This window comes from Corylus avellana, chromosome 2 (genome assembly GCF_965113065.1).
Source record: "Corylus avellana chromosome 2, dhCorAvel1.hap1.2, whole genome shotgun sequence".
Classification (NCBI taxonomy): Eukaryota; Viridiplantae; Streptophyta; class Magnoliopsida; order Fagales; family Betulaceae; genus Corylus; species Corylus avellana.
Genome location: NC_142491.1, coordinates 6208077 through 6229259, shown reverse-complemented (window position 1 = coordinate 6229259; position 21183 = coordinate 6208077). Strand labels below are relative to the sequence as shown.

The following is a 21183-nucleotide window of genomic DNA, read 5'->3' as shown; positions in this document are numbered from 1 at the left end:
GAAAAACCAGACTGTCAGTCAATCCCAACACTCACACACAGCGACACTCTGTCAAACCCCATTAACTTCCAACACCAACCAACCATGGCTTCTCTTCAACCGTCGTGGCTCTCTGCTCTCAACTCCATCAACACCATCTCTCCTTCGAAACCCACTGTCTTCCCCTCCACAATCCTCAACAAGACCCACTCATTAAAGCCACTGAAGCTCTCCTCCTCTGTGAACCCATCCAATGCTGAATCTTCAGAACCCATTTCACCAAGCTCGCCAGAAACTACTCCGGAACCTGTGACGGGTGCTATTGACCCTGTGAAGCTCGCGTTTGAAAAAGCTAAGGCGTATAAGAAGGAGGCAAAATCGAAACAGGTTTCGAAAATTGAGCAGAACCCAGTTGAGGATTCTGGGACTAAGGAAGTGCCGGTTTCAGTCAAGGTTGCGATGGAGAGGGCCAAAGAGTACAGAAAGAATAAAGGTGTTGTGGGTGGTGGCAAGAATGGTAGAGAGATTGACACAGTTTCAGGTATTATTTTGGAAAGTTAAGGTTTTGAGACAGAGAGAGAATGGCAGATTTTATTTTATTGTTGATTGTGTTAAAGTAATGATTAAGTTAGTAAATTTATCTCTTACTATAAGGTTAAGCTTGCTAGATAACTATTAATTTAACATGGTAGCTAAAGGTCCTAAAATCAAACATTGACTCCGTCAAATCACCTCATTTAAATTAAATATTCCACGTGTTGAGCCTCATTATCTCTTCTTATAAGTTTAAGCTTTTAGGATAACTGGTAGTTTAAAAGATTGGTTGCCATGTGAAATGAAGTGAAACAAGTACTTGTGAGTTATCTTCAAGTCTTTGCTTTTATAATTTAACATGTTTGGCAATTTATTCATTTTATTAGCAAACAAATGGTTATGACTCTTGGCTGATTACTCTTGGCAATTTATTCACTATATTAGCTAAATTTAGTTTTGTGCATTTACTTTTAGGATTGGAGAGAGGCAATGGGGGAAACCTTGGAAATGAGGTTGTGGAGAAAACAGTTAGTAAGAAGGGGGAACTCTCAATTTCAGGCATTGATTTTATGGGGCTTGACTTTGCGGATAAGAAGAGGAGCAGGGGACTGCCACCTGGGCTGGTTCCTGTTTCAGACTCTTTCTCAGGCGGGGACTTGCCTGAGGTGGAGTTCATTGTTGGGGATACCAGCTATTTCGAAGGCACGACAGCATTGGAGCCCACTCTGCCTCAGGAATATGATTCAGAAATTTACAAGCCGAAGGTTTCTTCATGGGGAGTCTTTCCTAGACCTGGAAATATTTCAAAAACGGTATGGTAGTGGCTATCACAACTGATGTTAGAGTAGTGAGTAGATATATTTTTGCCAATATTTTTGATGTACATACTTTTTTGTTGATGTTTCTGAATTTGTGGGCCTGAAGGATGTTACTCTTATGTTTGGTAAATTGTTGAGTGATGATATCATGTTGGAAAACAAATAAATGTTTTGGAGGTTTTCCATAGAAAGTGAATTATCTTGGTTTGGACAATCTGTTTAAAGTTTCTGAAATCTATATATCAAGATGGAAACTATAGAATTCAAGGAAAAAGAAGAAAGCAAGAAAGAAAGGAAAAGGAGAACGTAGAGAGCCACGTTTTACTTTATACTATTGTTTCTTAAACTTGTTGAACATTTGAACTTGTTGATTTAGATCAAAATTATCAAACTCAACACACGTTTTGATCATGCATTAATCTCTTGGTTCTGCTGGCTTCCAAGCATAAGATATTGAAATAATGGAAAAAAGGAGAGCTTCAGTTTCACACCATTGCTCATATCTTGATACCTGGAGGGTAAAATGGATCTTTGCTTGTTCTCAGTTTTCATGAAATATTCAAGTAACTTTCAGAGTTTTACAAGATCTTAGAGTAGAAGACCCCATTGCATTAACATTTTTTCTGTTTTAATTTTGTGTTGATAGCAAAGAACAGAAACATTTTGAAGATTCTTTTCTATAGTATCTTTGAATGAGTCAATCCATGTTGTACGTTAACGCTGTTGGTTCATGATCTCAATTAGGAATGAATTTGTTAAGTAGTTATCACATGTGCCACCTGTCGCTCCAAAGCAATATACATTTCATTATAGAATATTGTTTCATACTATGGGATGATGGAGGCTTTTGTTATTTAGTTTTATTCTGTTGATACTGATGTGCCTTTTACTGTTATAATCTAATCTCACAAGCAAGGGTAGATAGTTTTCTTAGATATTTCCTTTTGTTCTTGATCAGTTTGGTGGTGGAAAAGTTATACGCCCTGGGCAGGTGCTTGAAACAGCAGAAGAGAGAGCTGCTAAAGAAGCACGAACAAGAGAGTTACTTGCAGCGTACGAGAGTAAAATTGGCTTAAAGATTGATCCAAAGTTAAAATCTGAATGTGAGGAGGTATGCTTCTATAAAAATATCATCTTGTTAACTTGTATGTTAAGAATGTGTTTTACATATGTTCTTAAATGAATGCTAAAAGTGCATTTGGATCAAGGAATTGGAATTAGTTCTTAGAATTATTTACATATTACCATAATTGTTTATGTCTTGATCTAAGATCTTAGTCCTAGAAGGTCTTAAATTAGGAATTATGTGCACAATTTATTTCCCCTACTTGGACGATCATTCATTTTGTAGTTCTTCACTTCTTCTCAACATTGGAATGGAATTTGAAATTTAAACTAATTTTGGGACCAAAATAAACTCTTACCAAATTTTGGAACCCCAATAAAATTTTATTGGACAATGTCTCTTCTTTACTTATTTTGGTGCAATTTCCAATTATCTAAATTGGCTTCAGTTTTTTTTTTTTTTTTTTGGTGGTGGTGGTGGTGGGGGGCGTTTAAGATTTAGATTTTTGCTGAAAATTAGGGGCAAGCAATCAAATACAAGTCAGCAAACTTCATATGGAAAAACTTTAGCAAAAATGGTGAGACTTTGGATACTACATATTACAGTATCAATAAGTTTTGGCTTCTGAATATGGTTGGAAAATATCATCTTTCAGTTAGAGAGAAGTTGCTGTCACCATGTTACCTAAACTAGTTTTTGAGTCTAACACTTGGACTTTTGTTATGTTCTTTAACTGCCTTTGAATGCATCTTTTATTACATTTTTCATTGTTGAGAAGTATAATGAATTAGCATTCCTTAGTGAACTTATTATGTTTATAGGCATTAAAGGATGGAGACTCATTAATGAATCTTGGAAAGCTTCGGGAAGCATTACCCTATTACGAAAAGGTCATGGATAACTTAACATTCCAGGTAATATGCTGTTTAAACTATTTGAGCTACATATGTATTTGAAAAGAAGTCTCACTTTATATATCTTTTGACAATATGTATTTAATCAAATGATATCAGCTAAGTAGAGCTTTTACATGAGTACCATCGTTAATTTCTTTTATAAAAAATGTGTATTATCTGATATCACTACATTATTTACAATGAAATGAGGAAGATGAAAACATTTATGCACAGGATGAGTTAGGATTTGTTATGCCATTGCCTTTGCAAGATTATTGAATTACATATTCTATCCTGGCTTCATGATTTAGAGCTGAGAACAGGTTTGTCAGTTTTACACAAAATTTTGCAATTTCGAACATATTAACATATCATAGGAAGGGAAATGATTTCTCAAAAATGAATCTTACAGAATGCTCATGCTAAATGATGTGGGAGCTCTATTATCAATATTCATGTAACTCAGCACATGAAGTATGCTGTAACATCATTTCACATGACCCTTTTGAATGATTGGTTAGTATTTACAGCATTACTCTACAAAATATATACAAATCATACCTGAATTGCTCATAATTTGAATTGAGATAGATATCAGGAATCTGATTTTCGCAATCAAGTTTGATTCTGATTAACTGGTGGGCCGGGTGACTCATGATTGACAAACATCCTTGCTATTGTGGGAAAATTAGAGGAAACTCAAGGTAGATGGTTTCACAGGATGGTTATGGAACGGATTTGGCTAGTGCCTTGTTTTAGGGAAATGCATGGAAGTAGTATGACTTGATAAGGGAAATACATGATTTCTCTTGAGAAAGGATGATATTCTTTACTTATGTGTCTAATAGTGCTGATAATTGACTTATGAGTAGGTGTTAGAACGCCGGAAATAATGACCAAGTGCTTTGTTGGCAGCTATTTCTTTTTTCTGCTCCTGGTGGTGTCTCCTTTTTTATTCCAATTTCTTAGTAAATTTTCAATGAAATTATAAGAAGAATAGAGAAAGACATGTCCAAACCTAGGGATCAAGAACTTCCAGACGAGTCCAGTGGCTGAGTAGACATGTTGACTGTATTATTTTGACACCTTTCATCTTACTATCCTACCACATCAGTGGGTAGGTTTCTTTACTCATCTCTAATATATATGAACTTTTTTTTCCTCGATGCTTGAGAAATTCATTAAGTACTGCACCATTAAAAATCAAATATAGCTTTACCTACACATTAGATGAAAGTGAACAATTTTCAGTCACGTTATGATGACCTTTATTTCTCTGTTTTTTATTTTATTTGGTTTCTTTAGGAGCAACATTATCTGAATATTTTTTTTTTTTTTTTTTTGTTTCATGCTTATAATTTCTGCAGAGTGAGCTTCATGGGTTAGCTGCTTTGCAATGGTCAATTTGTCAAGACTCCCTTAGTAGGTATATTTGTCTTAAGAATTTGATACAAGCGTAGAACCCTTATGACGTCCCTTAACATGCCATTTTTATTGAATTTGTTTGTGCTCTACATACCACATGGGATGAATCCATTGTCCTTTGGAGATGCATATGAAATGTGTGTCTTGTCATGGTTTTCTTTTAATGCAATTTTGATCAAACTTATAAGCTTGTGTCTTTCTTCAGGATTAGTGTGGTGTCTTCAACTCACACTATAGACCTGCATTTGAATGCCATCTAACATGTAATGCACTGGCTCAATTTTCTTTGTATGTTTACATCACAGATTCTTTGTTGGTTTATTTATAAATAAGTTTTTTTTTTTTTGTTATTTGGAATTTACTTTGGACTGCTCAAACATCATCACATATTAATTTTTTACTCGATCAACATTATGATGTATATGTTATCTTTTTATATTCCTTGAATCCTTTGCAAGCTTCGCAACATATGTGACTGATTTCTGAATTATGGAGATATGTAAAATATTTCAACTATATTTGCTTGGAATGAATTTTGAAACGTTCAAGGCTTTGCACTAGTCACTAGAAACTTTGTTGTCGATAAGGTAGCATCATGGTGATCCATATTTTAAGTCAAGTAAATAATTTTTACTAAGACTGACAAGAGAAGTTGAAGTTTCGAAAACAAATATTGAATGGTTTGAATTAGAAAAGTGTATGTGATTGAAAGGGAGTTATTTTTATTAGGACTAATACAAAAGGATAAGAAAAGTAGAATTTGAAAATTATGGTGTCAATTTGATCACTTTGATCTTACCCAAGTCAGGGTAGATGGGATTCTACTTCTTGAGTTTGTATGGGAGTTGAATTGCAATGCACAATAACAAAGGAGTGAGAACTGTGGAAGTTCAAATTTAATTTGCAAGCCAGACGACTGTCATGGCAACATAGATTTTCCCCACCTGAACGGATGTATCAAAATTCATTTCACTAATTTGTTGGCCGGTGTACAAGTTGAAACCTTGTTGGGAGATGATATGTCAGATTGTATATGAAGCATCTTTAGTCACAAAGAGAAAGTGCTGAATGATATTAGCTTTCTCTTCTTCGCTTGCTTGATGATTATAAAACAGTTATTATGGTTGACAGGGCAAATGAGGCTCGATTGATGTATGAGAAGCTGCAGTCTCATCCAAATCCTCAAGTGAGCAAGAAAGCAAGACAATTCCTGTTCAGCTTTCAGGTAACTACCAATTGGCTGTCCAGCTAATATAGTAGTGTCTATGCTAAAAGGTCTAAATCTAACAGGGCAGCCTCATTGAATTTGAACTCTTACTGTGTGTCAATGCCTAAGAACTCTTTCTTTTCCTGAACATGGAAAGTCAGTGGTTTTCAAATTTAAATTTATCAGCACCAATCAGAAGTAGTTCTATATATGTCATGGGTGTTCTCCAGGATTGGTCTTTCATGAAGCAAGAAATTTTCACTATTCTTTTGGTATGTGTTTCTTTGTTATAGTATTTTTACTTTTATGTAGTATTCAAGTGAAAATTGTGACTCTTAACAGGCCATGGAGATGATGAAGTTTACAACAAGCACTCCTTTTTCTCCAAATAACACAGGTTATCAGAATTTTTTTGACGCCTTTCTTCAAAATAAATCCAAATATCCCCTTGAAGAAGTTGAGATTGAAGAGGATGCTCTGAGCCAAGTTCTCCCATATATTATTTTTCTTGTTTCTCCCATTTTTGCCATATTACTTATTGCTGTACTAAAGAGAACATAAATTGAAAGATAGAGTTAATCTAAGACTGGGAAATGGTTAAAAGAATATTTGTCCTGGGAATTGTATATATCTTCCTTACCAAAAGAAGAAAAGAGAATTATATTATATGTAGCTCCAACTATTCTTTTGTTCATACAGGGACAGAACCAATGGGGTTGGAGGGGCAGGGACATGGCTGCCTTGGTTTTGAAATTTTTGAAATTTTTTCTACATATATTTGCACTTAAAAATTAGGCTTGACCTCTCATTTGTGCTTTGATCCCCTGGAAAAATCATGATTCTGTCCTGATCTCATTGATCATCCTTTGCAAAAATTGTGTTGATGGCAATTGACAGATATGTACAGCAAAGTAAATTTTTTATTCAGGTAAAGCAATCATTTAGGCTTTTAGGCATTTCTACTTACTCCTTAGTCATGATATTAAATAATGAATTATTCGAGTACAACAGTTTGGGGAATGCTGCATGAATGGAAACCATCTATCTAATCTCACCAACTGTGCTTATCTGCATTAAAAGTAGGTAAAGTTGAACAAATCCGAGTGGTTGAGAAAAAACCTCCCAAATTTTAACATTACAGAGTGAGCAATTAGTGTCATCCTTCTCATTGCACATACCCCACCGTAATCTGTTGTTTAGTGAGCTAATCACTAGAAGAATCAAATAACATGGATGGAATATTGGATGAGGATCAAGCGTAACGTGAGAGGACACCCGAGCTTCATCTTGTTTAAACATGAGTTTGGATACCTGTTCAGACTACTCAAATATCTGCCCGAGCCTGAGTAGGATAGAGCTCGAGTGTTTTTAGCCCAACACTTTTTTATAACATAAAAAACATAAACTTAATGGAAATATACTACTTTTTTAAGAAGTAGCATTTTTTAAGCATTTTGATGTCTAAAAAGGATAAAATTTTTATAATTTGATGTAGAGGATTCTGACCCGCAATTAGTTTTTTTAATAATAAGGATAAAATTAAAATAAATTTTATTAAAAACTCATATACATCTTACATATTATTAAAAAAATAGATACATCTCATTTTTATAAGCAGAGTTGAGAGAGGAAAACTTTGTCACTACTCTAAGTTCCTAACCTTTGTTTTTATTTTTTTAAGTTCTAAGTTCCTACCTCCTCCATTCTCCCTCTCTGATTTTCGTCTCCAGCCCCAGCCTCCACACCAGGTATCTCTCTCTCTCGTCTAAGCCTAATCAGTAAGCCGCCTCTCTTCATTCTCATTCTTTTCATTTTCTTCTCCAGCGCCGCTCCATCCTCATGTCCCGGTGTCCCGGAGCAGCCATCGTGCATCCGTCGTCGTGCTCTCTCTCTCTCTCTCTCTCTCTCTCTCTCTCTGTCTCTCTGGGAGTTGTCGTCGTGAAGCTTCTGCAGTAATTTCCTGAAGGGTATTTTCAACATTTTTTGTCATCATTATCTCTCTATTTCTCAGAGTTCCGGCTCCCACCGATCGTTGTGTCTCAGACTCTCTGTGATTCAGTCTACACCCGTCGGCCTCAGGTAATGAAATCTAACTGAGTCGTTTCCATATGTTGTTAACTATTAAGGCCTTCAGATTTTTGGTCTGATTAGATGAGATAATGTTTGGTTGGATGAATATAGATTTTTGGTCTGATTAGATGAGATAATGTTTGGTTGGATGAATATAGATTTTTGGTCTGATTAGATGAGATAATGTTTGGTTGGATGAATATAGATTTTTGGTCTGATTAAACTAGATAATGTTTGATTAGATAAGATTTTATTCGTAGCTGCATTACAGAGGAATATATAATATGTAAAATGAATCTAACTAAAAACTTAACTATGAAATTGACCTTTTGAATTTTTTCTTATTTCTGTCAGTGTGTTTTCCTAATTAGTTTTGTTAGCTCATAAACCAAACCGATTTCCAATACTTGCCAATATGGTCGATGATGCTGAAAGTTATAAGCTTGATTTAGGTAAGTTCTCTATCACAAAATACCCGACCCGTCCTGCACAACCCGCATTACCCGCCCCGCACTACTCGAAACTCGGCGGATATTACTCATTTTGGGCGGGTTGCAGGCCTAGATTTTCAATACCCGCACCATGCAGGCCGGGTAGCCGAAATGTCCAATACCCGGCCTGATCTTACCCGCGCTCACCCCTAGACACACTTGACAACTCACTCGATACTGGCTCGGCTAAGCTCGATCTGAACTCGAGCTCGACATTGTACAAGCTCGCTCGTTACTGTTTAAACTCGCTCATCAAGACCCTAGCCCATCAAAACCATCAAAACCCTTTGTCATCCTCTCCAAATTCCATTTCTCATGCCAATCTCGGTTACCTCCCACAGCTGCACACCTCCATGTCCACTGGAAACCGGAGAAATCAGCAGCCACTGCACCACCGGGCACACCACACGTTGCTCGGTTCGTCACCAGCACCCACTGAAGCAGCGCCAATCTTCTACCGCACATGTCAACAGTGATACACACACACTCGAAGCAACCCAACCATCACATGCAGCACTTCAGGTAATGGCTGAGAAATATCCCACTGCTGCACAATTAGCACCACACACGCTCAAAGCGATCTCTATTCTTCTTTGGTTGGCTAGCGCCCTCTAGGCTCAGCACCCATAATTTCTAAAATTTATCAATTTAAAAGCTTGATTTATGTTTATACATGGTGAGTAAAGAATAAATCTAATAGAATGGAATTTGATAATGCCCATTTGAAAGTCTCGGCCAAATTCCACAATTCGGGGGTTTGAGGGTTTCATTTCGGTTCTCAGGATGTGATTTTGGGAGTTCTTGGGATTATGGGAAGTGGTTTATACCATTTTTTAGGGGCTGTGTATGACTGGGTAGCCTTGGAAATGACTTCAAGTTTGGGTTTTTTGTTGATGTTTATGTTGGGATGCACTTGATTTCTTTTTAAGAATTTTGGAGTTTGCACTGTTAACTTTGAACCTGGTTGCTATGAGTTGTTTGAGCATTAATCATGTTGGAGTTTTGGGTAATGGGTGTAGGAACCCAGGAGTCTCTCACTAAATCCTTGAAGTAAAAATTTGATTTTCTGTTGGTGAGTGGAAGGCATAGTGGCATTACCAAAAATACATTTTTGAAAATCAAGCATAACTTAAGAGCATAAGCTTTTCTCCCTCTAAATTCTTGTAAGTAAATATTTGATTTTCTGTTGGTGAGTGGAAGACATCGTGGCATTACCAAAGCCCATTTATCTTTTCCCCCTTTCTTTGTTTTCAGAAATCAAGCAATAACTTAAGGTCTTGAGCCTTTCTCTTATCAGTCGACTTGATAACATGTTTTGGAGGATGTTTATGTTTTTGTTTTTGTTCTAATGATACATGAAGATGAAAACAGCTTTGAGTATTTTGTGTTTTGAGAACAGAAAACAAAAGTCAAAATAATTTGTTTAACAAACATAGATTTGAGCTCTCAATGCACGTCTTGTTTTATTTATTACTCGCTTTTAGTTACAAAGAAGAGTATTTGTTCCCCCTAAGATTCCATCTTTCAATAATCGTAACAACTAAGATTTTTCAAATGCCAAATATAAATTATTTCTTCTTAGAAGATAATTTGTTGTTCCTTTGGCTTTTGTTTTTCTGTGTAAGTTTTGTTCACTGCTGTTTGTTTATCTCAGAAGAATATTAAACCTCAATGGAAGCCAAATTCTTTCGGTTTCTTAAGATTGTGGGGGTTGGGTACAAAGCAAGAGCTGAAGCTGCAGGACGCCTCTTGTTTTTGAAATTGGGATACAGTCATGAGGTTGAGCTGACTGTTCCGCCGGCTGTTCGTGTTTTCTGCTTCAAAAACAATGTAGTCTGTTGCACTGGACTAGACAAGCAAAGAGTGCACCAGTTTGCTGCTACTGTTCGTAGCTGTAAGCCGCCTGAAGTGTACAAAGGCAAGGGTATAATGTATGCTGACGAAGTTATCAAGAAGAAACAAGGAAAGAAATCAAAATGATTGCAAAGAGGATACAACAACTGTTGGAGAGGCATACTATGCCTCATTTTGCCAAGATGAGTTCCAGCCTCATCAGAATTCTTGTAGCTTGTGCTTTTTATTTAAACTAGTTTTAAGAGCTTTGTAATAATTGATCTAATTTTTTCTGAATGAGAAGAAATAAGGAAAGAAATCAAAATGATTGCAAAGACCAAAGAGGATACAACAACTGTTGGAGAGGCATACTATGCCTCATTTTGCCAAGATGAGTTCCAGCCTCATCAGAATTCTTGTAGTTGTGCTTTTTATTTAAACTAGCTTTAAGAGCTTTGTAATAATTGACCTAATTTTCTCTGAATGAAGAATCAAGGAAAGAAATCAAAATGATTGCAAAGAGGATACAACAACTGTTGGGAGTGTCTATGCTAAAAGGTCTAACTCTAACAGGGCAGCCTCAATGAAGATGAACTCTTACTGTGTGTCAATGCCTAAGAACTCTTGCTTTGTGGAAAATTTCTTTTCCTGAACATGGAAAGTCAGTGGTTTTCAAATTTAAATTTATCAGCACCAATCAGAAATAGTTTTATATATGTCATGGGTGTTCTCTAGAATTGGTCTTTCATGTAGCAAGAAATTTTCACTAATTTTTTTGGTATGTGTTTCTTTGTTATAGTATTTTTACTTTTATGTGAAAATTGTGACTCTAACAGGCCATGGAGATGATGAAGTTCACAACAAGCACTCCTTTTTCTCCAAATAACACAGGTTATCAGAATTTTTTTGAAGCCTTTCTTCAAAATAAATCCAAATATCCCCTTGAAGAAGTTGAGATTGAAGAGGGTGCTCTGAGCCAAGTTCTCCCATATATTATTTTTCTTGTTTCTCCCATTTTTGCCATATTACTTATTGCTGTACAAAAGAGAACATAAATTGAAAGATAGAGTTAATCTAATACTGGGGAATGATTAAAAGAATATTTGTCCTGGGAATTGTATATATCTTCCTTACCAAAAGAAGAAAAGAGAATTATATTATATGTAGCTCCAACTACTCTTTTGTTCATACAGGGACAGAACCAATGGGGTTGGAGGGGCAGGGACATGGCTCCCTTGGTTTTGAAATTTTTGAAATTTTTTCTATATATATTTGCACTTTAAAAATTAGGCTTGACCTCTCATTTGTGCTTTGATCCCCTGGAAAAATCATGATTCTGTCCTGACCTCATTGTTCATCCTTTGCAAAAATTGTGTTGATGACAATTGACAGATATTTGGGGGGTAAAGCAGAGAAAGCAAGTTAAACAATAATGATATTTGTGGGGTATGCCATAATGTTTTTAAACAAATTAAAACCTCAAGTCAATCATTTAGGCTTTTAGGCATTTCTACTTACTCCTTAATCATGATATTAAATAATGAATTATTAGAGTACAATAGTTTGGGGAATGCTGCATGAATGGAAACCATCTATCTAATATCACCAACTGTGCTTATCTGCATTAAAAGTAGGTTAGGTTGAACAAATCCGAGTGGTTGAGAAAAAACCTCCCAAATTTCAACACTACAGAGTGAGCAATCAGTGTCATCCTTCTCATTGCACATACCCCACCGTAATCTGTTGTTTAGTGAGCAAGGATCAAATAATATGGATGGGGTATTGGATGCAATGGATGGGGATCAAGCGTAATGTGAGAGGACACTCGAGTCTCATCTTGTTTAAACAGGAGTTTGGATACCTGTTCGGACTACTCAAATATTTGCCCGAGCCTAAGTAGGATGGTGCTCGAGTGTTCTCTTACATAAGTTGCCTGTTACACAAGCATTGAACGACTCTCATTACACCCTATCTGAATCCCGAGAAAATGAACTTAATCTCTTGTCCCAAAATTCTTGATTTTTGAAATTTGGGAATCAGTGCAAGAGAAACATACAAGCAAAACCAGAAAAAGAACCCCCAAAAAAGAAAATTGCTACAGGGTAGGAAAAGTTCCTCTTCATCACTTTTTTTTTTTTTTTTCCCCTTTTTAATTTTAGGTATCTTTTTTTTTTTTTTTTGGTGAAAAAGAACCTAGTGTCTGCACAAAGAAGGGCATAATTTGACTGATCCAGCTTTCATGCTTTATTCTGTCCTTGTTCAGGTTCAATAGTGGTGAATTTTTTTTTTTCCTACTTCTGAATAATATGCAACATTTTCAAATGAGGTAAATTTTTTTCTTGTGCCAATTTTTTTTTTGTGTGAAATTCAGTGAATGGCTGACTATATATGTATTCTATCAGTAACAGTTATAACTGAACAAATATTCAAACAAAGTAAATAGCAGGTTAAATATAGGTAAAAAGACATAGTGACATGGAAGTAGAGAAAATTTGTAGGATACCGAGTGATGTTTGTTTAAAGTAGCAATTTGCAGAATTAGTGTCTTTTTTTTTTTTTCTTCTAAATGTCTTGTTGCAATGAGTTTGAATCCTGAAAATTAGTTATATTAATCCTATTCCCACCACAAAATTGGGTGGATTTCTGAATGGCATGATGGCCTTTTGCTGCAAAGCTATGACTTCTTAGAGGAGCCACTGCTTTACTAATTTTTCTTTAAAGAAGACATATTTCTATTATAGTTTCGTGTAGAAAAGTTTCTTGGTGATTCCATATTTCTTGTGCACCAAACAAAAAGCAGATTCCCGATAAGATCCTTGTCTTTAACTTACTCAAGTAGTATTGAATTTGAGTGGTATATACAGTACTTAGCTTGATGTCATTTTCGTAAAAGGTTAATCAGTTGGCAAAATCTTGGTTTGTTTCTTAGCTTAGCTTAGCTATCTGTGTAGGAATCATTTTTGGATTGTTGGAAGATGACAACACTCAAAACAATTGTTTGATTTCTGAAGGCACAAATAATGCTTGCAAGTGTAAGATGTCAATGAACACTCGAAAAATTACAAAAAAACAATTAAACATCTAAATCATGGTTTTGGACACTTTTGTCACTATTAAATCATAGTTATCTCAAATATTTTGTCACTATTAAATCATGGTTATATTAAAATTACTTATGTTGACATAAAATAATAAATTTAATAATTTAATTAATATTTTAATACTTCTCTTTACATGTGGACTCAAATTGCATTCAATAAGTGCGGTTCGACATGTAGAATATTAATTGAAATGAGAGTAAAATTACGTACAAAATATTCCAACTTAAACTCCACCACCTCTCGTTTTTCTTTTTCTTTTTTCAAAATAATAATAATAATAATCTTTTAGTTTTTTTAGTTTTTAAAATAATAAGAGTATAGGAATAAAAAAAAAAATGTGTCCACTTTGTTAGTTTGATGAGTTACTTTACAACATTTTGAATATTGTGGTGCTTTCTAAAAAAGGACGGAGTTTTTTTTTTTTTTTACTTAAATTTAATAATTTAATTAATACTTTAAAACTCTCTCTCGTGTGGACTCAAATTCTTTTTTAATAAGTGACGGGTAAAGAATTGATGAAATTTTTAAACTTTTAGGAATGAGTAAAATTTAATCATTTAATTAATACTTTAACATTTTTTTTTTTCAAACAAAATTTGGAAGAAAAAGAACAGAGAAAGAGGAAAAAAGAGAAGGATCAGAGTCCAAGGGGCCGTGATTCTGAGCACGCCAGGCTATTTTCATTTTTTTTTTTAATTTTTTAATATTAAAAAAAAAAAATTGCCGGCGTGCGTGTTCTCTTTTACTTCACCCGAGTCCAAGAGTCATACTTCAAAATGTTTTTTTTTTTGTTTTTCATTAATTATTGATAAAAACACTTAATTAAACAGAGATAAAAACCCTAACCCTAATTCGACCACCTTATTATTGAATTACGATCTTAAAACTTAAACAAAACTAAAAGACCCGATTATTTATTTTTTACTGCCCGAAAGAAAGACGTCGGTCAAAACAGTTTTTGATTGCAAAGAAGCACGGAGCAATTTGACACCATCATCCATGCCGAATTCGACCATTTTCTCCTCAATGGCACCAATTTCGTTGAAATTGACATTAAAGCGGGTAAACAGAGTGACAACAGAGGCGGTAGACATGGGCTTCACCTTCAGATCATCCATCACCATGTATGTAACCGTCCCCTTCACGTAACCTTCCTCACCCCAGAACGATACCTCGACTTCTCCCAGCGGGTCTACGAGGGTTACGCTCCCGTCCATCTTATAGTCGCACTTAGGGCAAATTGTTCTATAGTCGTCGGCCACGCGAGTGCTCCCGCTACCATCGTTACCATCGATACCATCGCTACCACCGCACGAACAACCATACAATTGACGGAATGTTGAGACGACGTCTGGCAATAGGAGAGGGGGTTTAGCGCCGGGCATGATTATTTTGGGTCGTAGCAGAAATCGTTTGTCTATGCTTGGTTGGATGTAATCAGAACTCAGATTTTCAATGCTCCGGTAGAGGCTCGACAGGCAGCCTACCATTCCGCCGCTGCCGTCCTCTTTCAGAAGCCTCGTCACAGTTCCGACCGGCAGAGTGAAGATGCTGAAGAGGAAATCAACAAATTCCTTGTCTGCTTCGGCAAAGAGCACGCGTTGGCTCTTTCTGTCTATCACAAGCTTCAGGCTTACGGTATCTGCGGTGGCTGCCATGTTAATCTGCACCTCAATGAATGTTATAAATCTTCAAAGGGATTGCGTCTCAGCGCGAAGAATATTCAAAGGGGGAAAAAAGAAGGCTTTATATAGAACCGGTTAAAACCCTAATCCTAATTCTACTAGGATTGGGACAAGTTTTTTATTAAAATATAAAATAATCCTAACTCTTTAAATATAAATAATATATAAAATTAAAATATTAAATAAAACTAAAGTTCGTCAATAATCAATAATCGAAGCCAGCAATCTAAAACACGGGCCACTGGCCAAGAGCTCGTTACTCGTTAGTCCAATAATACAATGATTTTGCCAAACGCTTAATTGCATTTAAAAAAATCATGTTTTAAAATCACATATTTTAAAATCACTATTTTAAAATTATTTTTTAAAATCGCAAACCTAAACGGACCCAAAATTGCTATTTGTCTTTAAAATATGTAATTTTCAGGTACGTTTTTAAAACGCGATTCTCACAATCACATGCATGGTTTGTTAATCTTATAAAAAATGCACATAGGAATCATATGCTCTAACAATAAATGTTAGTTTAATAGATTGTGGTAAAATTTTTTTCCTCTAACTCAATTTGAAAGAAAACTTGTCCTGAATATAATGTTCCACCTATATCCAGAGAAGGCACTGCATTAAGACCAACGGGGCCGTGGCTCCATTGTTTTCCAAATTTTCTTCGATTTTTTTACTAGGTTAAATATATGTGCATTTTTGGTACTATCAAAATTAAGCCTGACCCTCTATTAACCTCCTAATATGAAAAATCCTAATTCCTCACTACTGCGTCTATGTATCCAATTTTCATCAAGTTTGATAGCATAGACTAGTAACCTTTTTTTTTTTGGGTATGGGGCACTCCCACTAGCTCATCATAGTAGGGTAGAACTGACCTCCACAGAAAAGACATCATTTTCCATGGAGTTTTTTGGGTCATGTAAGAATGATTATAGGCTTGAATATTTTGAAACCCCAGCATGATGTCCCCTTTAAGTTTGTAATTTAGCAAGAACATGCATGTTCGTACCCATATATCACACTAGGCCCTACAGTTTTCCTATGAAAGGCTTTAAGGTGGTATATATACTCCTTTCTCTTCATAAGCACCTAGTTTATAGCTCTATTAGATTTAGGTTGTCTAAGGTTCTTAGCTTCCTGCAACACAAGCTTCTTTACCATATTATAGGAATCTAAGGATTTTGAGAGGATTGGACCTGTAATTCATCGCTTTCAGAGTATCAACCTCTAAAAGTTACTTAAAATAATTGTTTCTTTTTAATTATTTTAAAAAATATAACTATTATAGAATTACCTACTAATGAGAAGATTGCAACTATGCAATAATTACAAAATAATGCATAAAAGTAAATAAAAAATTGCAATACTATGCAATTATTGTTTTTATGGCCTATGTATATATAGGCCATGAAAACATATTATGGGGCTTCTATCACATAATAATTATTGATGATACATTATATTGTCGGTGCAATATATATATATTTCTTTTTCTTTTTATGCTGTCTTTCTAAGCTATCTCAAAACTAGGTTCAAAGAGAAAAAATTCCTCTAATCCAATATGTTTAATTGACATTTGTTTTTAAAATTTAATTTATTAAAAATTGTTAGGTCGGACCTTTGACCATCTCATCTAAAAATCAATTGGTGTCCAGTGAGGAAAGCCAAATCCTTTTATAACATTCGAAATCGCAATTCGTAAGACATGTTATAAGAGCAGTCCAAATGAGCAGAGTAACATTGTCAAACCTCAACAAAAATGTATGTGAAAATCACATATTTTAAAGACAAATGTCAATTTAATAGAATGTGTTAGAGGAGAGAAAAACTTTGTTCAAATAAGTTGATATTGTATCATTGATTTGGATTTGAATCCCCTCACAGCAAGGTATAGGGAATGTAAGGGAGGAGAAAGGCTATCCTATTCTGGTTTCAGTTGCTCAAATGAAAAGAAAAATGTGGCACTTAAAAGCTTATGTAGGATTCCTTACAATTTTAAAAGAATTTGTAGATTCTCAAATTGCAGAATTTAGGCTGTTTTTAAGTATGGAAACACTCAAAAAATACCACATATTAAAAATGTAGCATGTTATCAAGGCAACCATAAAGAATTTCATTCCCAAAAAGGTTTTATCTTTCACTTTTGTAGAAACGTTCATTTTCCAGCAAGCCAAAAGACGCGGTTTTTAGCTTAACATTTTTTTTTTTTAATAACATAAAGAGTATAAACTTGATGAAAATATACTCGATTCTCAACTATAACATGCTACATTTTTAATAAGGGTGTGTTTGAGATTGCGATTTTGTAAGAATAATTTACATTTTTAAAAGATATCGCAAAACATAAGGCGTTTGGTATTGTGATTTAAAAAATACTTAATTTAAAATAGGAAAAAAAATGCAATTTCTATAAGCAGGCTAGGGGGTACTGCTTATTTGAAAAAAAAGGCGAATTTAAACCAAAGTTACAATTTCTCATGACAAATATCTAATTAAAAAGTATTTTTTAACATATTTTACCAAATGCCTTTGCGATTTTAAAAAGAAACGATTTTAAAAACGCGATTTTTAAAAATACAAATTTTAAAATCGCACTTATTGAAATCGCAATCCCAAACGGACCCTAAGTAGCATAAGTGTTTCGATGTCTAAAAACGACACAAATTTTCATAATTTGATGTAGAGGATTTTGATATGCAATTAGTTGTGCATTTTTGCCTAACCTTAGAAATGTGATAAGATTCAATACCCAATTTCATTTCATTGAGATGAACCAAGAAGTTAAGAACAATAATATTTTCTTTTCCTTTTCTTTCTTGGGCTACAAAAGAGACTGATTGAACCTAAGTTTGAAGCAAAGGGTTGATTATAACCATCCCAATTGACACAAACTTGGAAATCAACAAATACTTTTGCTTCTCATGGATGGGACCCCATGCTTAATGAACATCATGGAAATGGAAGAGTTCCTTAGTCCCTACGTATGATAATTAATGGGTATTAATTGCCCATTACAGTCACCCTTCAAAAAGGTAATCCAAAAGAGAAAACAAAGAAAGAAAGAGAAAGAAAGGTGTACACTAGTAAAGTGTGTGTCACCCGGAAGATAGGGGAACTAGTAGTCAGTGTCGGCTGGATTTTGGAAAAGATAACAAAAGAGAAAGGACACCAAATTGTATGGCATATTTGGATTTGCTAGAAGGAGAGGTTTCCTCCAACCCTATTCAGAAGAACAATATTTTGTCAAATGATTTTATTTTATTATTATTATTTTAATACCCACTAGACGCTTGTGCATCGACCATTTAGTTTAGTTAATTGTAATGAGCAAACAACTGGATGATAAAATATTGCACAATTAACTTTTTTGATTGTGCAATATTTCTGGTTGTATAGGAGTAAAGTTTGGATGAGGTAAATTATATATATACCATGTCAAATCTTAGCTTATGATGCAGTTAATCGTATGGTCATACTCGCCAATAGACGCTTGCAAGGAGGAGTAAAAAAGTCGGAGACTTACCGGGAGTCGCCGATGAAGAAACTCTCTAATATTTAAGTTAGCAAATGTAAATGGTGAATTGCTCTAAGAGAGTTAGATTGTTTGTTTAGAGAAGAGTTGAGTGAATGTACTTGAAATGATCACATGCCTTCTCCTTATATGATGTGCCCACTAACAAGGTATGACCTTAGTGCTGAATTACGGCCCTGACCAAGTGTGACATTAGATTTCACACTTGTTGGTAGTTAGAACGAGACCGGAGGGTAGTTATTCTCAATGCTACACGCTCAACATTCTCTAAGCAACCATCACACTGGCACATTAGCTTTCGATAGTTGGTTGGGGCCTATGGTCTGAGCTTGATCATCTTGGCTTCGTAGCTTGGGCTCGAGCTCACATCTTTGACCTAGACTGGTTGAGCGGATATATGGCATATCATTACCTAATGAATAGGAAAAAAAAAACAAATGATGTTATAGTTTTCACAAACTATAATATTCTAAACAATTTCTCATCTCTACATTTACCATTAAGTGAGACAACAAAATAAGAAAATTTTAAAATAATGACTAACCCAATCTATTAAATTGATACGTGTTAATTCTATTAAAAAAATAATGCATGTAAAAATTATATTCTATAAAAAGAAATGTTAGTTTAATAAACTAAATTAAAAATAATTTTTTCAACCCAATTTAAAAAAGAAAACTTCGTCCAATTCAATTTAAAAGTAGTCATTATATATATATATATATATATATATATATATATATTTTTTTTTTTTTGTAAGTCAAGGAAAAATTCTTTGAAAGTCTATCAAAACACACATTCTTGATTTTTTTTTTTTTGGTTTTGAATTAAGCGTAGGCATTTGATGGTGGCATGTCCAAAGAGTGGGACCCATTCTTTTTATATTTTCTTTGTAGGCAACCGGCAACGTGCCTTGCATTGGGGATAGAGAAATGGAGCGTCTGCCAAAAGGCACCCTGGGCCCAGAGTAGGGCCCACGGGCTGCCCATTATCGCCGACCGCCCGGCTCGGCTTTTGTAAAGTGCAACCGCCCTATCTTTATCACTGGCTGTTCCCATTCAATAAGAAAATAGTCCACTTTGTTAGCCAAAACAAAAATTAAATAAAATAAAAGTCCATCGCATCTTTAAAATAGTCCACCTAATAAATATTTATCAGGCTAATTATTAAATAATTTTAAATTTAATTATGGCAAACATGATAGTGTAACGTGGATTGTTGTGTCAGTTTGTAATTGCATATAATTAAGATAAATTGAGATTTTATGATTAAAATCTAATTAAGAGTCATAATATCATACGTGCGATAAAAGTTATAAAATTCATGCTTTTTGGAAAGTAACTCCTTTTCTAAGTCATATAAACTTTAATCAATGTGTATGATATGATTATTTTAGAGAAATTTTATGCAGAACCTTTTTATTTATTTATTTATTTTTGTTTATAGAATCATTTATTGGAATTCTAAATGCTGATGTGAAGCATGTATAAGCTTTTAAGATCATCAGATTCTTCTAAGGAAACTGTGTAATGAAGTTCTTAATCATCTCTAACAGATTCTTAAGTTTCCTTAATCATTATATATCTTATTAAATTGATGATGAGGTGCTTAAAATCTGCACCATTTAATTAAATACAATTTATTCAGATTTTCATACCTGAACTTTTCAATTTAATGAGCTGAGTTCCTTCTAGTAAGATCCATAAGAGCATTATGATAACCTCAAACAAAAACAGAAAAACATACCCATCTTCAGCTTTGAAGTTGCTCCCAGGGACAGAATTATGGGGCAAGGGGTCCATGCCCCCCCCAGTTTTAAATTTTTTTCATATATATAGTCTAAAAATTAAGTTCGGTCCCTCATTCATGCTTTGTTCTCTCACGAGAAATCTTAATTCTGTCTGTGATTGCACCTAAACATGCATTAAGGCGAATGTACGTTTCATGTAAAACCAACTGCACCAAATTAGATGTGCTAGTTTGCAAAGTACTATTACGATTAGGGATTGTAATTTCTAACAATTTTTGTTGCTCAAGAGAGCCTATATAAAACTCAATTACAACAAATTACTGGAGATCCCAATCTGGTGTTGGATGTTTCATGTTTGTGCAACGTGTCAATGTATATTGGGCGGCCGGACTGATGCTATGAGAATTTAAAATCACCATCAAGTATGCAACCCCTTGGGCTCATTGAAACCTATTTTTATTAAATTGTTCAACAATCAACTACTACTACCCATCTTCCATTCAAGCATGTAACCTCATTAACCACAATTTAATGCATAGAAACATTGAGGAGGCTTATAATTAGGACAATGATTCTCTCAATTTCACTAGAAAATGGAGAGGAGCTATTGTATAGAGAAATAGTGGGTTAGAGGGTCTAATCACCGTTAATTTAATCCCTTAAAAAATAAGAAATAAAGTGAGGTGCCAAATGTATTATTCCCATGGCACACGGAAATAATTCAATTCAGAAAATGCCCAAAACAGAGGGCCCTAAACAGACCTAATGGTGCAGGTCAGCATCAGACACT

The 21183-nt window shown here is 34.7% G+C and overlaps 3 protein-coding genes across 5 annotated transcripts; 2 read left to right on the top strand and 1 right to left on the bottom strand.

Annotated features, from left to right (window-relative positions):
• LOC132162337 (cytochrome C oxidase subunit) lies at nt 1–11419 on the top strand. 2 transcript variants are annotated; one of them, XM_088513586.1, is made up of 7 exons: nt 1–520; nt 988–1325; nt 2290–2442; nt 3219–3311; nt 4661–4719; nt 5850–5943; nt 11156–11419. In XM_088513586.1, exons 1-7 carry the CDS (start codon nt 85–87, stop codon nt 11372–11374), a joined length of 1392 nt encoding a protein of 463 aa, XP_088369712.1. In that variant the 5' UTR covers nt 1–84; the 3' UTR covers nt 11375–11419. The 2 variants fall into 2 exon arrangements, with proteins under 2 accessions (XP_088369712.1, XP_088369711.1); XM_088513585.1 differs by lacking the exon at nt 11156–11419 and adding an exon at nt 6268–6618.
• Nucleotides 7876–10860, top strand: LOC132173293 (large ribosomal subunit protein uL6m-like). Of its 2 annotated transcripts, none has more exons than XM_088513587.1 (2): nt 7876–8004; nt 10141–10858. In XM_088513587.1, the coding sequence occupies exon 2, from the start codon at nt 10158–10160 to the stop codon at nt 10464–10466; it is 309 nt and encodes a 102-aa protein (XP_088369713.1). In that variant the 5' UTR covers nt 7876–8004; nt 10141–10157; the 3' UTR covers nt 10467–10858. The 2 variants fall into 2 exon arrangements, with proteins under 2 accessions (XP_088369713.1, XP_088369714.1); XM_088513588.1 differs by having other exon boundaries at nt 7923–8004; nt 10144–10860.
• Nucleotides 11420–14265: 2846 nt separating the features above from the next.
• LOC132167426 (uncharacterized) lies at nt 14266–15135 on the bottom strand. The gene has a single exon (XM_059578394.2). It carries the CDS (start codon nt 15076–15078, stop codon nt 14335–14337), a length of 744 nt encoding a protein of 247 aa, XP_059434377.2. The 5' UTR covers nt 15079–15135; the 3' UTR covers nt 14266–14334.
• Nucleotides 15136–21183: the final 6048 nt, after the last annotated feature.